At 45.8% G+C, this 20,092-nt stretch overlaps 2 protein-coding genes across 2 annotated transcripts; one reads left to right on the top strand and one right to left on the bottom strand.

Moving 5' to 3' along the window:
* Nucleotides 1-1,077: 1,077 nt before the first annotated feature.
* On the bottom strand, nucleotides 1,078-6,465 carry LOC108942428 (melanoregulin). The gene is made up of 5 exons (XM_018765815.2): nucleotides 6,365-6,465; nucleotides 5,117-5,294; nucleotides 2,310-2,400; nucleotides 1,813-1,976; nucleotides 1,078-1,507 (listed from the first exon to the last, which is right to left on the bottom strand). The coding sequence occupies exons 1-5, from the start codon at nucleotides 6,463-6,465 to the stop codon at nucleotides 1,436-1,438; spliced, it is 606 nt and encodes a 201-aa protein (XP_018621331.1). The 3' UTR covers nucleotides 1,078-1,435.
* Nucleotides 6,466-12,600: 6,135 nt separating this feature from the next.
* Nucleotides 12,601-19,386, top strand: cpo (carboxypeptidase O). Its single transcript, XM_018765827.2, has 9 exons — nucleotides 12,601-13,010; nucleotides 15,609-15,678; nucleotides 16,866-16,967; nucleotides 17,074-17,178; nucleotides 17,271-17,387; nucleotides 17,601-17,694; nucleotides 18,110-18,312; nucleotides 18,423-18,507; nucleotides 19,112-19,386. The coding sequence occupies exons 1-9, from the start codon at nucleotides 12,601-12,603 to the stop codon at nucleotides 19,384-19,386; spliced, it is 1,461 nt and encodes a 486-aa protein (XP_018621343.2).
* Nucleotides 19,387-20,092: the final 706 nt, after the last annotated feature.

Below are 20,092 nucleotides of genomic sequence, written 5' to 3'. Positions count from 1 at the left end.
ATAATGAGAACAAGGTGCAGGACGTCGCTCCCTACCCCCCCCCACCGCTCTCTTTCGCTCGCAAACCTAGCATGGAGCCCCTGTAGCTCCACATCTGCTTCCAACATCTCAAACCCGTCCAGGACAAAAGCAGTATGTAGGTCACCGTCGTCGACTCGGTGACTGTCCCACACCAAATCATGTGGGATTGATCCATCGATCCATTGATAGATCATCATGTCTGAGTGTGAGAACAGCCAGCACAATTCTCACTTGCCTAAGATAAATATCCTTTGTTAATATGAGATCATTCACTTACTGCTTGTGCTTTTCTTTAAAAACCATTTAATTGGAAACAGAACCGTGGAGGGTCACAATAGCATAGAGCATATGTATGGAAGGAAAATATAAATGCATACAAGTGCATGTAAATTCAGTGCACGCTCAAATGACGGAAGTATTCAGCAGGAGTGGTCTGTCTAAGAAGTTCCAGAAGCACTTTTCTGCAGCTTTACCAATATCAGATGTTCCACTAACTTTCCAGCACATTCTTACCTGCTGAGGTCAGTTCAAAAGTGAAGTTTGGCGCCTCCTGCTGGACAGAGTGCAGAAGTACAATAAATGTGTCATGATTTAGTCTCGGTGTGACCCCAACCCCTGCTGGGAAGCTTGTCCACTGAGAATGTTTCATGTCATATTTCTCAGAAATCCTACCATACCAGGTTCAAAGGAGGGAACCAATAATTGAGTCGACATTTACAGTAGCCGTCTTCATGACTCAAGGATTACTTTCAATTCTTGGCAGACTGTGCATTCCAGTAATTGCAGCGAAATTTCACAACACACACCTGACATTAAAATAATAATTTTCAGAACCGCTTGTCCCATACAGGGTCGCGGGGAACCGGAGCCTATCCGGCAACACAGGGCGTAAGGCCGGAGGGGGAGGGGACACACCCAGGACGGGACGCCAGTCCGTCGCAAGGCACCCCAAGCGGGACTCGAACTCCAGACCCACCGGAGAGCAGGACTGTGGCCCAACCCACTGTGCCACCGCACCCCGCCCTAAAATAATAATAATAATAATAATAATAATAATAATAATAATAATAATAATAATAATCTAAGCATACAATATGTCAAAGAGTCACTTTGGGGAAATGGACCTTTGAAAGTGGTGAGAGCTGGTTGGAGGAGCAAAGCATCACTCACCATGGCAACAGGCTGGTAGCCAATCACAACCATCGGAAACTGCATATTTAACTGTTTATCTGGGCCCCAGATGAGTGAAAATTCCCCGGAATTTAGTGGGAGAAGACAGGACGAGTGCTTCATTTGTGTTCCAGCAGCACGGAGTTCCCAGGTCACCCTCCGGAAATGGCACAACTTGGACCTGATCCACCAGATGGTGTTTCCTTCTCAAATCCCATCAACGCTGCTCTTCTGGGTTTCACCCTCAGTTCTTTGGGTACTTCTTCTTAGCCAGTTCGACAAACTCTTCTGCGCTGTCGAGTGACACCAAGCGATCCTGGAAGGAAAACAAATTAATTATTTATTTGCCAACTATACAACAGCTTCAACACAAACATATCACATACAACCGCTAGATAAAGGTGCCGCCTTCTCAGACTGAATTTCGAAAATTGTGTTTGAACCCCCCGTCCTGGGTGTGTCCCCTCCCCCTCCGGCCTTACGCCCTGTGTTGCCGGGTAGGCTCCGGTTCCCCGTGACCCCGTATGGGACGAGCGGTTCTGAAAATGTGTGTGTGTGTGTGTGTTTGAACCCAAGCCGAGTGCCTTAACCACCACACCATCTGCTGCCCTGTTTTCCTACCATGATGAGGAGGTACTTGTCAGGGGTGCTGTAGCCCTGGGGAAACAGGCCGGACTCCTGCCACAGCTCATCCAGCAGCTCTCTGGCCCGGGGTGAGTCCTCCACATGGGTCAGGAGGCTCTGCCGGTTTACGGCCAGCAGGGCATCCGCCTCCTTCTGGTAGCCTTAGCAACAGCGCACATACACACACACGCACACACAAACACACACTGCTTCTTTCTCAATTGTGGTACGAGGATTCATTGCCTATTTGAAGTAACATCCTCACACTTTGTTCAGCACTTTTACAGAAGGATGTTGGCTTAAGCACATTTCCTCAAACGTTTCCCCCTGAGATCTGGACCTGTCACACACAGGCATGAGTCTTCCTGCTACGTCTGCCTGGACTGTTTATATCATCTGTGACATTGAGGAATCGATCTTATGAAGCCCTCCGCAGAAACAGGGGTCGGGGTTGGAGGTGTAGTGGAGGACGAGAGAGGGTAGGGTGACCTCACCCATCTGCCACAGGATCTTCTTCCACCTGGAGCTCACCTCACGCCTCGTGCACTTCAGCGTGTGGATGTCGTAGTTGAGCTTCTCCCACTCCTGACACACGGGAAAGGAGAGAGAGACTGGAATAGCAACGTTCAATTCGTCCTCTGCTGCTGCTGCTTCTCTGAAGTTCCCTCTGAGGTTCCCTCTGCAGCGTTCATCCTGTCATGAGCTGTCACCCTAAGAATAACTCTAACCCTAAACCTAGCTTTAACCCCATCAGTAACGCTAACTCTAACCCTATACCTTAACCTAAACTACCTGTGACCCTAACCATAACCCTAAACTTAACTCTACCTGTAACCCTAACTGCAGGTGTAACCCTAACCCTAGCCTACCTGTAACCCTAACCCTAACTATAACTCTAACCCTAACCCTACCTGTAACCCTAACTCTAACTCTATCTCTAAAGCTAACTCTAACTCTAACTTCAACTCTAAACCTCCAAGCTCGGTGAGATGCTCAGCCCACACTCTTGAGTTCCTTTCTATTCGTCAAACAAGGTAATAAACAAATGAGAATCATGTGCTCTTGAGTCCACACCCCGGGTGCAGCACACAGAGCGCTTTGTCCACATTCTGAAGAACAGCACCTACTGCAAGGCTTGAGATCATGAACTATTAACATGAACATTGCTGGTTGAAGCACCGGTCTAACTCATGCTGTTAACTCTTGAACAGAATACTGACCCTGTTAGCTTTGCCCTCTCCCCCCACTGGGGTTAAGGTCACGAACAACAGTTTGCCAAAGACTTGTACTTACCCTGAAGTGCTTGCATAAAAATACCCTGGTTTACAAAGAGATCAAATGCAGTAAGTCATTTTGGCTGAAAGAGTGAGCTAAGCACCAAAATACTGTTAATAAAGAACAAACCGTAAGGTAGTTGTCAAGTCCACGCCCACATCTGAAACAACAACACCTGACTCTGCTCCAGCACCAGATTAACCACTCACCCTTTAAAAGACCCTCCTCAGCTCCCATACCTTTGCGGAATCTCATCAGAGACAACCGCCCTTCCTTGTGACTCCTCGCTCGTCTCCAGTTCTCAGTTCATGTTCTCCGGTTGTTGACCCTTTGCTTTGTTTCTCGACCACGTCCACGGATCTTCATTTCAACTCTAATCGCCGTTCGACCAACTCTTCGCTTCGTCTCCTGACCTCGCCCATGGATTCCCACTCTGACCCCGACCGCTGATCGACCGACCCTCCGTTTGTCCCCGATACCAAGAACAACTTGCCTGATCCTCTGAATCCAGACGAACGACCTCGCACTTGGGTCCTTCTGCCCCGCTTCATCGTGACAGTAGTAAATGTGCACATGGGCAGCACAGTGCGGAGCTCTATTGTCTCACAGCAGCTAGGTGGAATGAGAGGATGTGGGTTTGATCCTCGCTCAGTCTGTGTGGAGGTTACATGTTCTGCCTGTTGTAATGATGACGTATCATGGTGGAGACTAAGGGGTTGCTCCGCCCCCTCGATGCTCGCTCCCAGGCGCGCAGGCTGATATACTTGGCCGTGTACACCTTTTGTGCCTCGCACGTTTTGGAGATTACTTTAATGTTGTTTATTTTATTGTAAGGACAGCTGTGTGAAATATGTCATCCATAGTTGCCCACAAGATATTAAAAAGAAGAGCTTCCTTTTGTCCGTGTCCATCTGGATTTATATAATTTTACGCCTTTCTGGAATCCACGTGAGGATCTGGGCTAACTCATTAGCTTAGCCGGATCGTTACACTGTGTTTCTGTGTGTTTCCTCTGGTTTCCTCCCACTCTCCAAAGACATGTGTTCCGAGTGAATTAGTGACTAATTGCCCGCTGTGTGTGAATGGTGATCTGGTGTATAGATAGACAGTAACTGATGGTGTCTCTAACCTCTCAGTGTGTACAATGCATTCTGGGACACACACACTCTGTCAGAGACGCACTCCTCCACAGAGGGCCAAACAGTCACATCTCTTCCAATCAGGCTGCAACAGAGCTCAAAGTGGTGCACAAACTAAACCCTCAGGAGGGGTGAGGGTCCTCTTTCTGGCAAATTCTGGCACTAATTTCAATGTGTCACTTTTGCTCTCACCGGCCCCGCAAACAACCGTGGCGCCAGCAGCTGGTGGCACTAACACTGCGCAGAGCAGCATTTGTATGAGTGTGTGTTCGAGTGTGTGTTTCTGAAAACACAAACAGCTGGCTGCTTCTTCTATAGACGCGCCTATTCGCTCTTCCCTGATGGTTTAACGACATTAGCGTTCCTGGCCCACCATGCAGCTGGGGTGGACCACACCCCATGGGCAGCGGTCAACAGAGCGCAGCTTCGTCTTGCCTACAGTATGCAAAGACTCCCTTCTCTCCAGTCAAACAAGGCAGTTTAATTCCTCAGAAATTGTGGGGAATTAACTTTCTGTGCAATTATCTGGAAAGTCCCGCTGCTGAAAACAAACACATAGAAAGTAATTGAGAGTGCGACGACTTCATATGAATTTCTGATGCCGCTGCGATCACTTTACCCCGAAGAGACTTACAAAGATACACAGTTTGATGTTTCCCAGGAAATTCAGGTTATACAAGTCAAGGGTAAAATAGTAGGGCCCCACCTGGGTTCGGATCCTTAAACTATCCAATTATGTCCTCATCCCCCTCACCCACCATCGTAGCTGCTGTCCATGGAGAATGAGGTACCAAATAAAATGAAAACACCTCCATACTCAGATTTGCAGATGAGCCCAGGTCTTAAAGTCCAGTTTGTATGTGAGAAGCGAAGGTGTTTGCACTCACCTCTGTGTCCTTGTCCACCTGGTTCCTCAAAGTGATGAATGCTTGCAGCTCACTGTCCGAATCTGGCTGAAAGACAGGGGCAGTGGGTGTTGCACTCCCCCAGGACGACTGGTGCCCCTCGTGCTCTTCGCCTGCTCCCCCCTCGCAGATTGGCTTGCTGTGGTTGCTGCTACAGGGGCTGGAGGGAAGATCGAGACGAATGTTGGGTTCTATCTACTGCACTGCACCGCTGCGCATCAGCAGCACCAGACCTGACGGGCACTTGAGACCTGGACAGGTAATCACTAACTTCACAGCCCCCCCCCCCAGCACCACCGGTGCCTTCCTCCCTATCCTAGGGCTTAGGGTTACACTGAAACCTTAGAGCTGGTGTTCAATCTCTCGCAAACCATGCAGTCCAGACAAGGACACCAATCCTCTAGCCAACTATAAAAACGGGATGAAACTATGAAGGTGGATGAGTCTGTGAGTTCATATAACCACTTGTCCAGTGCAGGGTTGTGGTGCTCTGGAGCCTATCCCAGAAGCAGAGGGTGTGAGGTAGGGCATGCCTTACGTAGGAAGCCAGTCCATCACAGGGCAATCCCACACACACACACACAGACAAAACTGGGAATTTAGGGTCACCCCACACACACACACACACACACACACACACACACACACACACACATTTTCAGAACCGCTCGTCCCTTACGGGGTCACGGGGAACCGGAGCCTACCCGGCAACACAGGGCGTAAGGCCGGAGAGGGAAGGGGACACACCCAGGACGGGACGCCAGTCCGTCACAAGGCACCCCAAGCGGGACTCGAACCCCAGACCCACCGGAGAGCAGGACTGCGGTCCAACCCACTGCGCCACCACACCCCCCTTTTAGGGTCACCAATTCAGCAGAAACATATTTGAGTACAAATGAATTCAGTCTGGATGCTTAAATAAAAGGTTATGAGAAGTTTTACAACAATATTTTTATAACATTCCTAATGTTGATTAATGAATAATATAACTCGATGGGAACAGGTAGTGAGCTACAGCTGCGAATTCATACCTCGCTACCTGTTCCCACCAAGTTAGTCATTAATCTACATTACAAAAATATTGTGGATAAGGTGAAACTGAACGGCTGCCAACATTAGATGATTAATCAATGCGGGAGAGATGAGGAAACTTCCGCCGAATACACTTAATAACCGAAGTAATGAAAATTAAGCAGCGAACTAAAGACCATTTCAGACTTTTTTCCTTACCTTAGAATAGCGTATTTTTCCTCTCTTCCCTTCTCGTCTCCTTCTTCGAGGGCGCCGTGCCGACAGCAGCTCAACGACTGAAGGATGTCGGAGAGGCCCATGAAGACACCGTGGGACACCCGTAACCCCAGAGCAGCGAACATAAAACTTTCAGGGAGACTTCGTCGGGGCAGAGAGCTCTCTCTTCTCAGTTGGGCGCCCTGAAGAAGGATGGTTAATTAGATAAGATCCCCAGAGATACTTAATTAGATAAGATCCCCAGAGATACTTAATTAGATAAGATCTCTAACTCACTCCTCCAGCCAATGGCATGTCCAGGGTTTGAAGGACACCATTGAACCCAACTTCTACCCTGAATTCGCAGTTTTATTTGCCTTTTCTCGTTCATTTCCTTCATATGTTTAATTCCTTTAAAACCGTATTAAGCTTCTACCATCTCCTTAGCTTTTCATAACTGGTATTTTTTGTGAGAACCCAAAACGTATGTTATGAACAGTATGTGTCAACATCTCTTAATATTGAGACCTCTCATTACACAATGTAACAAATTTTATGTCGATTTTTTCCATTCAGTTTTTTTAGATCAAGCTTTTGGTGATACTTTGTACTATATGTCAATTTTTAGAAAAATATTCCACGTTCTTGAAATGAGCAAAGCACCAAATATTCCAGTACCTTTCAGGATCTCATGCTTTCTGGAATGTTCTTGTGTCTTCTGGATTCTTGACATTGATACTCAAAAAGAACTAGTGGTATTTTCGTAATCAGTAAACTGTAATCATAATCAACACAATAACTGACATAACTAAGAACTCTGAAAAATTTTGTTGCGTTGTGGTATTGATAATGACTTTTGCTAACGTAGGTTCACAAGTCTCCAGAGCCTGTCCTGGAAACAAAGAGTGTGAGGTAGGGTACACAGGGTTATCACACACATATGGTCACTTTAGAACACCCAGTTCACCTGAAACACATGGGACTGTGGGAAGAAACCAGAGCACCCAGAGGAAACCCATCAGACACAGGGAGAACATGCAAAGCCTACACAGACTGAGGCAGGTTCAACCAAAGAGCCCAGGAGATGTGAGGCACCAGTGCTAGATACTATGCCACCATTCCACCAGTTTTCAGCAATTTTTCTCTCACACTGCCCTCTGCTGGAGGTCAGTAAAATAGCTTTTAAAGAAAGTTTAAAAACTGTATACAGGTGTCCCCTGTTATACGGACTTAATTTGTTCCTGAAAACAGTCTTTATAGCAACAGTCTGAAAACTGCCACGGCTGCACAGCAAGTAGTGCTGCTGTTTCACAGCGCCTGGGTGGTGCGAGAGGATGCGAGTTCGATCCCAATTCAATTTATTTTTATAGAGAGCTCTTGTCACTCAGTGACACGGAGTGCTTTAACAGAAGCATAAGGCAAGAAAAACAGATACAAACAAATAAGACAGTCGACTAATGGCTACCATAATAAAGTACTTTTATAGAGCTATAAGTATGCCTACTGGCCACTGAGGAAAGGAACAAAAACTCCCAACTGAAAGTTGAGGGAGAAAAAAATCTCTGGGGGTCCACGGGCCAGTGGTTGCCCACCCCTCCTGGGCATTCTAGAAAGTAACAATTGTAAGCCAGTGTAACAAGTAATAATGATATTGCTGGTAAAATGGCATCTTGGATCTCCAGCTTGGCATCGAACATCTCGTTCATCATGGCAGTTGGTCATACTCAGTCTGTGTGGAGTTTGCATGTTCCCCTGTGTCTGTGTGGGTTTCTTCCGGGTGCTCTGGTTTCCTCCCACAGTCCAAAAACATGCTGCTCAGGTTCACCCATAGCATGTGCGTGACAAAGAGAGTGTGTTTCACTGATGTATGGATGAGTGACCCATTGTAAATAGTGTATCTAGCAGTGTAAGTCACCTTGGTGAATAAGGTGTGTGGGCTGATAACATAGAGTTAAATAGAGTTCATGGGGAGTTGCTTTGAGAAAAAGCATCTGCTGGATAAATAAATGTAAACCAGGAGCTCTTCACCCATTATTTTGAATGCAGAAAAAATTATACATTCCTTGACATTACACATATACCCACGTATTTCCACAAACACACACACACACACTGGCTGAAACCGCTTGTCCCAACTGGGGTCATGGCGAGCCGGAGCCTAACCCGGCAACACAGGGCGCAAGGCTGGAGGAGGACGGGACACACCCAGGACGGGACGCCAGTCCATCGCAGAGCACCCCAAGCAGGACTCGAATCCCAAACCCACCAGAGAGCAGGACCTGGCCAAGCCACTGCGCCACTGTGCCCCCCTTTTACAACAAATCCCCTCTTAAAAACATTTAAGAACTTCTCAAGAAATAGTAATAAGAACATTAGGATTATAACACATTAAACATAATCAAGAAGGAAATTAAAGATTAAATTATGGCAGAAAATATTTTTGTACTAAACTACTGTACAGTACGAGACATTTACATTTACTCCTTTTACTCAAGGATACAGCTGTAACTGTATAACTTATTAATGCAATATCCTTTGTTAAATCAAGAAACTGTGCTGGATAAATAGTTAAATCATTGGAAAACTGATTATCTGCCAGTTTAAGTGTCACATATGGACAGGTAACACAAAAGCAGACCCACCCAAGGCTGAGACATGGATGTCTGATCACCACCTCCAACTCAACCTCTCCAAAACAGAGATTCTTGACCTCCCAGCTGGCCTGTCTTCCTGTCATGATCTTTTGATCAAACCGGACAACTCACTCATCTTGTTTACTTCCTCAGTTAAGAGTCTGGGAGTAACGATTGACTTGAGTCTGTCTTTCTCTCGGCACACCGAAGCCACAACCCGGTCTTACAGATACATCCTGCATACTATTTGTAGGATCTGTCACTACCTCACAACTGACTCTGCCCAACTACTTGTCCAGGCCATGGTGACATTCCATCTGGACTACTGCAACTCTCTCTTGTGTGGCCTTCCTGCTACTGCCATCAAATCTCTACAGCTGATACAAAATGCTGCTGTATAAGTTGTGTTTGATTTGCCAAAGTGTTGCCATGTATCTCTTCTACTCATTTCTCTGCACTGGCTTCCTCTAGCTGCCCGACTCAAATTCAAAATGCTGGTTATTGTCTAAAAATGCACCAGTAAAAGTGCTTCCAGCTATTTACAAGAGTTGATCAACTGCTACACCTCAGTCAGACCCCTTCACTCGTTTACTTCTGCTCGACTGGTGGTCCCGCGCACGAAAGGTAAAGCACGGAGGTTCTCGGTTCTGGCTCCGTTGTGGTGAAATGACCTTCCCCTCTCACTCATAAACTCTGTATGTACCCTAACCCTAACCCTAACACTCTTATGTTACTAGACTTGAGTGCTGCGTTTGATACTGTAGACCATAGTATCCTACTGAGTAGACTTTGAAACCTGGTTGGACTAAGAGGTACTGTTCTGAAGTGGTTTGAATTGTATTTAGCTAGCCGTGAACAATTTGTATTGAAATCTGATGACTACACCCCCTCCATTTCAACTACAGTTCAGTATGGTGTGCCACAGGGCTCTGTGTTGGGGCCATTACTGTTCTCACTCTATATGTTACCATTGGGTGACATTATTCGCAAACACAATGTGAATTTCCATTCTTATGTTGATGACACTCAGCTATATGTATCGTTTAAGCCTGATGATCCATCACATGTGGTGTCATTAGCTAATTGTTTTAGCAGTATAAAATTATGGATGAGTAAAATTTTTTTTATCTCTAAATGCCAGTAAAACAGAGGTACTTGTGGTGGGTCATAATGCCAAAACTCTCGACATAATCACGCCAAGCTTTACAACAAATGCTATTAGCTTCAAGCGTACAGATTGTGTCAAGGACTTGGGTTTCCTGCTGGATGGAAAGCTGTCATTTGTATCTCATGTAAATGCTTTAACTAAGTCCTGCTTCCTTCAGTTAAGAAACAGCTAAATTGCGGCTATTCCTATGTAGACGGGATGCTGAGAAACTGGTTCATGCTTTTGTTTCCAGCAGGCTGGATTACTGTAATGCTTTATTGTCGGGTTGCCCATACCAGACTGTATCCAGGCTACAGTTGGTACAAAATGCTGCTGCTAGAATTGTCACTAGAACTAGGAAGTTTGACCATATAACACCTGTATTTAAATCGTTGCATTGGCTCCCGGTTGCATTTAGAGTTGATTATAAAATCCTACTTTTGACCCATAAGGCACTACATGGCATTGCTCCGGCTTACCTTTGTGAGATTATTGATTCTTATATCCCAGGATGATATCTTCGTTCATTAAATGCAGGTTACCTTAAAGTACCTGTGATCAATAAGACCTCAGCAGGAGGTCGCGCCTTTAGTTATAAAGCACCTAAACTGTGGAATAGTCTATCAGTTACTGTTAGAAATGCCCCATCGGTTTCTGTTTTTAAATCCAGACTAAAGACTTACATGTTCACTCAGGCATTCCACCTCAAATGTAATTCTACCTGCCTTGGTTGTTTTTTACCACCTTTAAAAAAATGCACAATAAATTAACTTAAGTAACAAATTACTAACTCTGTCCTATCTTCTCGTTGAGCACTACCTCGCTACATAAAACCTGAGGAGGCTGGCCAGTGGTGACAGACGAATCCCATGCTAACAGAGGATGATGTCCATCTGCCGTGACGATCGAGACGTTCCATGCAGAGTCGAGGATCCAAGATGCCATTTACCAACATTATAATTACTTGTTAAACACTGGCTTACAAATTGTTATTTTCTAGAATGTCCAGTAGGGGTGGGCAACCACTGGCCCGTGGACCCCCAGAGGTTTTTTCCTCCCTCAACTTTCAGTTGGGAGTTTTTGTTCCTTTCCCCGGTGGCCAGTAGGCATACTTATAGCTCTATAAAAGTACTTTATTATGGCAGCCATTAGTCGATGGTCTTCTTTGTTTGTATCTGTTTTTCTTGCCTTATGCTTGTGTTAAAGCACTCTGTGTCACTGCGTGAGAAGAGCGCTCTATAAAAATAAATTGAATTGAACTGAATTAATGTAATGTACAAATTGTATTTTTGCTGAGATGTACGTCTCTTTGGAGAAAAGCATCTGCTAAATGAATAAATGTAACTGTAAGTATGCAGACCAGGACGTGACATGATCCATACCTACTAGCTGAAGAAGCTAACTGCGCTCCATGAATGCCTGGCAGCACAAATAACTGAGTCGCTAACATCAGGATCTCTCCCACACTGGCTATCATAGGGCAGGACAATCCTGATCATGAAGGATCTCCACAAGAGTACAACACCTTCCAACTACCAACAGATAACCTGCTTCTCCACAAAATGGAAGCTCCTTTCAGGCATCATAGCAGCTAAGTTGAACAGGTACATGAGTCAGTACATGAGCGAAGCTCAGAAGGGCATCGGGAACAACATCAGAGGGTCAAAGCACCAGCTACTGGTTGAAAGAGCAATCACCCAAGACCAGACAGACCAACCTGAGCACTACCTGGATTGATTACAGGAAAGCCCACAACTGAATGCCCCACACCTGGATACTGAAGTGCTTGAAACTATACAAGACCAGCAGGACACTGATAGCCTTCCTAAAGAACTCAATGTGACTCTGGAAACAGCACTTGAAGCCAACTTCAAGCCATGGCGCAAGTGTGGCATATTCCAAGGTGATGCACTGTCCCCACTGCTGTTCTGCACAGGCCTGGACCCCCTCAGTTAGATCATCGCAAAGAGTGGATAGGGATACAAGTCCAGAAGTGGAGTAACCATAAGCCACCTCCTCTCCATGGATGACATCAAGCTGTATGCCAGGAGTGAATGAGACATTGATTCATTTATCTACCTTACCAGGATATACAGTGATGACATCGCAGTATCATTTGGACTGGATAACTGTGGTCGAATGGTAGCAAGAAGAGGGAAGGTGATCAGGATTGAAGGAGTGGAGTTACCAGAAGGCAGAATTGCAGACATACAGGACAGATACAAGTACCTGGGCATCCCACAGGTCAATGGAACCAAGAGAAGGCAGCAAGGAGGTCAGCCACAACCAAATGCCTCTAGAGAGTAAGGCAGGTCTTGAGAAGCCAGCTTAATGGTAGGAATAAGATCCAAGCCATTAACATGTACGCTCCACCAGTCATCAGAAACCCAGCTGGAATTATAAGTTGGCCACAGGAGGAAACAGATTCCACAGATGTCAAAACATGAAAACTCCTCACAATGCATGGAGGGTTCCACCCGGAGTCCAGCACCCTGAGACTGCACGATAAGCGAGAAGACAGGGGGCGAGGGTTAGTGAGTGTCAGAGCCACTATCCAGGATGAACCAAGGTGCATCCAAGAGGACATCAGGAACATAGCCCCCCAGGACAAATCGCTAAGTGAGTACCTCAGACACCAGAAGACAGAGGGTGATGAGAAAGAAGAGGAGACATTGTGGAAGACCAAGCGCCTCCATGGGCTCCACCATCAACAGAAAGAGGAAGTGACTGACATCACAAAATCTGACCAGTGGCAGGAAAAGACTGGTCTGAAGGACAGCATAGAAGCTCTGAACATGGCAGCACAGGAACATATTCTAAGCACCAGATCCACAGAGGGTGGGGTCTACCATAGTAAACAGGACCCAAGGTGCAGGCTGTGCAAAGACGCCCCCGAAACAGTCCAGCACATATTTGCATGGTGTAAGATGCAAGCTGCAACAGTGTACACTGAGAGGCATAACTAAGTGGCTGGGATAGGGTACAGGAATATCTGTGCAGAATACTGACTGGAAGTCCCCAAGTCCAAATGGGAGACACTACCAAAGGTGGTTGAAAACAGCAGAACTAAGGTCCTGTGGTATTTCAAGTTCCAGACTGGCAAGCAGTTGCTGGCCAACCAACCAGACAATATCGTGGTCAACAAGGAGGAGAACAGGGCAATTGTGATAGATATAGCAATCCCAAATGACAGAAATATCAGAAAGAAGGAGCATGAGAAGATCTAGAAGTACCAAGGGCTGAAGGAAGAATTGGAATGGATGTGGAAGGTAAAGTCCACAGTGGTCCCAGTGGTAATAGGAGCACTTGGAGCTGTGACCCCCAAACTGGGAGAGTGGCTCCAGCAGATTCTGGAAGCAACATCTGAAGTCTCTGTCCAGAACAGTGCAGTCCTAGGAATAGCTAAGATACTGTGCAGAAACCTCAAACTCCAAGACCTCTGGTAGAGGACCCAAGCTTGAGGAAGACACAGACATATATATATGCAAAGAACGAAAGAAAGTGCTGAAGTGAGACGAGGAAACGGAACGAAGGGAAGCGCTGATTGTCTCATAAGGGAAGGTGACTGAATACAGAAAAACACGAATTAAAGAGGACAAGGACATGAGGACCAGGACAAGAACATGGAGGACAGACGCAGATTGGACCGGTGCTCGGGACTAGAACAAACACTCTGAGAAAAGGAGTGTAAAAGCATGCAATTGACCACGGACCAAGAATTGCCAGAAAATAAAGCAGGGAGCTTATCAAGAATCCGCAACTAGGTGTTTGCTCATCGCTTCTTTTATGGGGCTAGACATGTAGTGTTTATTGGGTCCAGGTGTGTTTGGTGCAGCTCAGTGGCTCCAGGACCAATGCCTGCTGCATTCATCTAGAGTCTGACTATCAAGGGCGTGACAGTAAAAACCCCTGTACAGATATAACTTTATAATAATACTGTTCAGATGGGGCAAAGGAGAACAGATTGATACCCTTTATTGCAACACCAGCACTAAACAAGAAATACAAACACAAGTAACTAATGGTCAAGGCTGCCTTCCAAGGCTGTATAACATCTCCCAGATTTTCATCCTTTATCTCACACTTCAGACATTGAGCTCATTGTATTCCCTATGAGTCCCCACAGCGGTTGGACAACTAATTTACATTTTACCCACAATTCTCAACTACTTACAATAAACCCATTTTCCAGCTCAAACGTGATACTCGCCAGTAACGTGTGTTGTTACAATATATTTGAAATTTATATTTTACATACATACAGTAAGACAAAAGAATACATTTTAAGTAATAATAAAAAAGTGTGCATTGATAATCATGAGAGGGGGTGTGGTGGCGCAGTGGGTTGGACCATGGTCCTGCTTTCCGGTGGGTCTGGGGTTCGAGTCCCGCTTGGGGTGCTTTGCGACGGACTGGCGTTCTGTCCTGGGTGTATCCTCTCCCCCTCCAGCCTTACGCCCTGAGTTGTTGGGTTAGGCTCCGCGACCCCGTATGGGACAAGCGGTTCAGAAATTGTGTGTGTCTGTATGCATAACAGAGAACATATATATATGTACAGTATGTATATGCACATAAATATATACAGTACATATTTACATACATGCACTGTACATATATGTGTGTGACTTTTGAATGTTACAGACCTTGAGCACATGGTCTACATTAGAGACAATGTTGCTTTGTGCGAGATGAATTTATGACTATGGGAGGTATGGAATGACCGTGGCTCTTGCTCAGCCTCTCTCACAATAGGCTCTATTTAATGGTTGAGCACCTGCCCAGGTGACAGAGACCGGCTGAGCTCGTGGTGATGTGAGCAGGGACACGGGATGCTGCTTTCAACAGGTCTCCTTGTGCTGGTCCTCTTTCTTCAGGGCAGCGATGAAGTACCTCAGAGGTGAGCGTTTCTTCGTCATCCTCTCTTTAATGGCTTTTCTTACATTTACCCCTCGGGTACAGCAGGACACATGGTTTTACACTCAGATAATTTAGAATTTAGAATTATTTGCATTTTCCAAAGGTAAGACGGCAGATATACTGTATAACACTCGACGTCCCAAAAAATGAAACATTAAAATTTCTATGGAGAAACATATGAATATTCACAATCAATGGGATAAATAAACACTATATAAATAATACTATTAGACTTTAATAAAGTGTGTGCTGTGTACATGCTGTAGTACTCATTTCCAAGGAAAACCTTCAGTAAAAACTGTTTGAAGTTCAAAGTAAGCCGAATACCTGCTCACATACATGGAGTCTACCGTATGTTCATTACACCTGGCTGCTTGGGGACCCTATAAAAGAGAGGACTAACTAATACAGGACATTCAAAATACTGTTAATGCTGCAATTTTTTTCTGATTAATTTTACTACTCAACGTACATATCAGCACAGACATAAAGACACTTAATTTAGGAACTCGGTGCCTGAATTGATCCTCATAAATTTCATTGTTAAAAGGTTTGCCAGGAGTGAGCCCTTGGCTACACTGGGGAATTACAACTACACCAAGTACCACCCCATGCCTGAGGTAAGGCTCCTCTTACTGTGAACACTGTGGCAGAACACGGTAGAACTAATCAGATTGTCCCCAATGTCAGGAGGAAGAACCAATCAAATTGCTGTCTAATCTAGAAAAAAACCGAAATGATAGCTGAGTACACTGGTGAAAGAACCAAGGTGGATGTGGTGGCACAGCAGGCTGGGTCAGTGCCTGCTCTCCAGTAGGTCTGGGGTTTGAGTCCTGCTTGGGGTGTCCTATGGTGGGTTGGCATCCTGCCCTGGGTGTGTCCCCTCCAGCCCTGTGTTGCTGGGTTAGGCTCTGGCTCACTGGGAGGACAAGTGGTTTCAGACAGTGTGTGGGTGTAAAAGAACCAATAAGGTCTGTGTGCTATGGTGGAAGATCCAATCAAATCATGATTGTGTACAGAATGACCAATTGCCTCACTCTGTATATAGGGGGAAGAACAAATCAGGCAATTTTGTTACACTAAAACCGATGAGATCACCATGACTTTGATTTGTGGAAGAAACTCATTTGAGAAGTGAAACCCATGGATTTTTCGCAAACAGACTTTAATCCCTGAATGGGTGAAGCATCCCAGACACATCTGCAGGTGACCCACACTGGGTGAAGACACGGAGAGCCCTAATATACATGGCATACAAGTTTTATACTCCATTGTTAGGGAACGACTAATATCTTAACAAAGGGTTTCCTGCACAGTTTTAGTGTGGAACTCTGAGAATAATATCTTATCTGCACAAGGCCACAGTAACCAACCAGACCGCTCTGTGTTTACGAGGAAGAACAAATCAGACCATTGTGTACGCAAGTGGAAGAACCACTCAGATTACTGTGTGCTTGGTGGAAGAACCAATTAAGAATCTGTGCATGTAGATGGAAGACGTGTGTTTTGATAAAAGAGCACAATAAGCTGCATGGTGATATTTCATTGATCATCAGGTTCTCTTATGAAGTGGAGTACATTTGATTAAACATCAATAGATCTGTGCAGGTGGATATACATTGAAGCAACTCTAATTAGGTACTTTTTTTAACAATGTAAAAGGGGTAAGAGGGCAGTATCTATGCCCATGAACTTGTGCCATGTTGGTAAAAAATCAAAGCCCTTATTTCCACCAGTGCATGCTATGTCTTAAGAACTGAGACATGCTGGGGTAATTTATGGATGGAGTTTATATTCACCTCATCAGATAACTGCATGGATGGAAATGGTGGTGAAGGAGAACCCAGGTGTTGTATCTGCTGAAGTCTATGGAAGAACATTTGAGAACAAGAACATCACTGCCTTGAAGGTATTTGACCCCAAACCACAATGACATGTTATTTCATATTATATCTACGATGCCATATGAAGTCAGGTGATCACAAGGGTATGTTTCATTCATTGATGTTGTACAGATTGGGTTGAACTCAACCAGCAGTAAGAAGGTCATCTGGATGGACTGTGGAATCCATGCTAGGGAGTGGATAGCTCCAGCTTTCTGCCAGTGGTTTGTCAAGGAGGTGAAGTACCAGGAAAGTAAGGCCAGGTGCATTGTGGGAATGCAAGCAATGGTGTTCTCCCCTATCCTATTTTCATTTGTCTATCCAAGTAGATTCTGAGGACTTATAAATCCGACGAGAGGATGCACACCATCCTGAACAACGTGGACTTCTACATTACACCTGTGTTAAACATGGATGGCTACATGTACTCATGGCAAAATGAGAGTGTGAGTTCCTCCTCAAGTGTGTTTTGTACCCAGTTGACAAAGTCCCTTAGGAAGGAAAAACTGGTAAAATAGGAAGAACTTGAACTTGTACAGTCTGGTTGCAATAAATATTACCGCCCCCCCCCACACACACACAATGATGGGTGAGATCACAGGTAAAGACTGGCCACATAAATTCATGGAGAGTGAAGGCATGACGAATTTGTTTCCCAGACTCGTCTTTGGAGAAAATCACGATCGGCACCCCCTGCTGGCTGTAACTGCAATGGCACCGATCTGAACCGCAACTTCAACGCTAACTGGGGCAGTGAGTTTCTTATTGTCTGTAACTTTGTCGCTAATCGAACACCAGAAACCAGCTGCATAATGATTTCATTCTCTGACTGTTCTCTGATCGCATTAGTAACTTGGCGAAATGTATTTAACACTACACTAAAAGTGATAAACACGACAGTGATTTATTCATTTAAATTGTTGACCCATTTACACTGCTGGGTAATTTCAGTTGAGCAGTTTAGGGTAAGTACCTGGTTCAAGGGTACTACAGCTGGACCTTTGGGTCAAAATGCAGCAGTTTGAACCAATATGCCTCCCTCCTCTATTCTGGTAGCATTGTAACTGTGTAATTAATATCACAGGTAAATAAATCTATTGCATAAATCGCATTCAGAGGAAAACATACCTGACATCTTGCTTCTGCTTCTGCTTCTGCCAACCCCCAGTGATCGGAGTCTCAAAGGACTGCTGCTCGGACATTTACTGTGGCTCAAAGGTGCTGTCAGAGAGCGAGGCAGACGCTGTGACCTCCTTTGTGCAGAGCATGAAGGAACGTGTGCTCTGCTTCCTCACCATCCACTCCCACGGACAGCTCATCCTTGTGCCCTACGGTTATCCAGAGATCCAGGCACCCAACTATGATGAGCTGGTGAGGGGAAGGAAGATCTGTCCCACTGCTCTCATTTCTGTATAAGTACACCAGCATGCTGCCTAAGAACATCCTTCAAACTAATATGTGAGCGTGTGTGTCATCCACAGATGCAGGTCGCTCAAAAGGCCTCTGAGGCCATTAAGTCGGTCCACGGCATGGAGTATACAGTGGGTACCCCACCGATGGTCTTGTGTAAGTGCTGCACCCACCTGAGTCTACGTATCACTGCAGGCATTTATTTTTACCCTCAGACTGCACTATCTGTGTAACAGAGGCTTGTGAGTGCATGTTTTGTCCGCTAATAACACGGGGATATTTAATTGGAGTGGGGATGCGGTGGCGCAGTGGGTTGGACCGCAGTCCTGCTCTTTGGTGGGTCTGGGGTTCGAGTCCCGCTTGGGGTGCCTTGCGACGGACTGGCGTCCCGTCCTGGGTGTGTCCCCTTCCCCCTCCGGCCTTACGCCCTGTGTTGCCGGGTAGGCTCCGGTTTCCCGTGACCCCGTGAGGGGCAAGCGGTTCTGAAAATGTGTGTGTGTGTGTGTGTGTGTGTGTGTGTGTGTGTGTGTGTGTGTGTGTGTGTGTGTGTGTGTGTGTGTGTGTGTGTGTGTATTTAATTGGAGCAGTTCAGCTCATTCATGCTGCCGCAGTAGCTAGGGCCCCTTTGGCACTGAAGTGTGTGACCTTGTAGTATTCAGTCCAGCTCAGTACAACAGCACTACCCGCTCTCCCATGATACAGTCAATGAGCTGTCAACAGATGACCCCAGAGCATCACACTCATTGTTGTTTGGTTCAAGACCCGAACTCCGGCTCCTCCCGCGACTGGGCACGTCTCATCGGGATCCCCTTCTCCTTCACCTTCGAGCTACGTGACAAGGGCGAGTTTGGGTTCAAGCTGCCTGAGGACCAGATCCAGCCCACATGCGAGGAGGCCTATGAAGGTGCCCGCTCCATCATCAACTACGTCCATGACAAGAACTTCCCAGTCAAAGGCGGCAGTGTTGCTGCAGCAACCGCGGCTTTCTGGACCACGCTGCTGGCATCCTGCCTTACCTCGGCCACCTTCCTGTAGGCCAGCAACATGTTCAGCGTCTTGTACGATCTGACATTGGGCACGACTCTTCTGTGACATTAAATATAGCTAAACCTCAGTAAAATAATAATAAAGCTTTGTGGTATAAATCTTGTGCTTAGAGTATGTCTGCAAACATCAGGAGAAGGAAGCCACTTCACATTGTTAATTCCCTCTTGTCAAACATGGCAATTAAAAGAGCGCAGTGGCCTGAAGGGGGCAGTGTTGCCTTTCCCAGTCGGCCAGTGGCAGTCAGTTGATCCCATCTACTTGTGACCCCTGTAGGAAGAAAAGAAAATTCTTCCACCATTTAATTCCAGTGTTTAATGCTCCATAATGATTCATTCATCATAGAGATTTATAACCCAAAGAAGTGCAAGTACAGTTTTGCCATTTCCGCAAGCTCTCTTTTTTGAATAAAATAATATGCAAACTGCAGTTGTTTTATCGAATACCTTTGACGCTGCAAGATCAGATTTATATAAAATGAAGTTCCAAGTCTTGGAGCAACACCTGCTGGGTACAAGTTCGGCCAGCCTAGAACCAGACCATTGTGGCACGTGGTGTGTGCTTCTGAAGGGTTACGGTCAATGCTGCTATCATACACAGCTTGTCCTATAGCTCTGGAGTGTGGAGATTGCTCATTCTCCCCATTTGGGCGTTTTCCCTCTAAAAGTTCAGACAGTTTTTTGAGGCGAGTTGTTGA

This window comes from Scleropages formosus, chromosome 14, assembly GCF_900964775.1.
Source record: "Scleropages formosus chromosome 14, fSclFor1.1, whole genome shotgun sequence".
Taxonomy (NCBI): domain Eukaryota; kingdom Metazoa; phylum Chordata; class Actinopteri; order Osteoglossiformes; family Osteoglossidae; genus Scleropages; species Scleropages formosus.
This window is presented reverse-complemented; position numbering and strand designations above follow the sequence as displayed.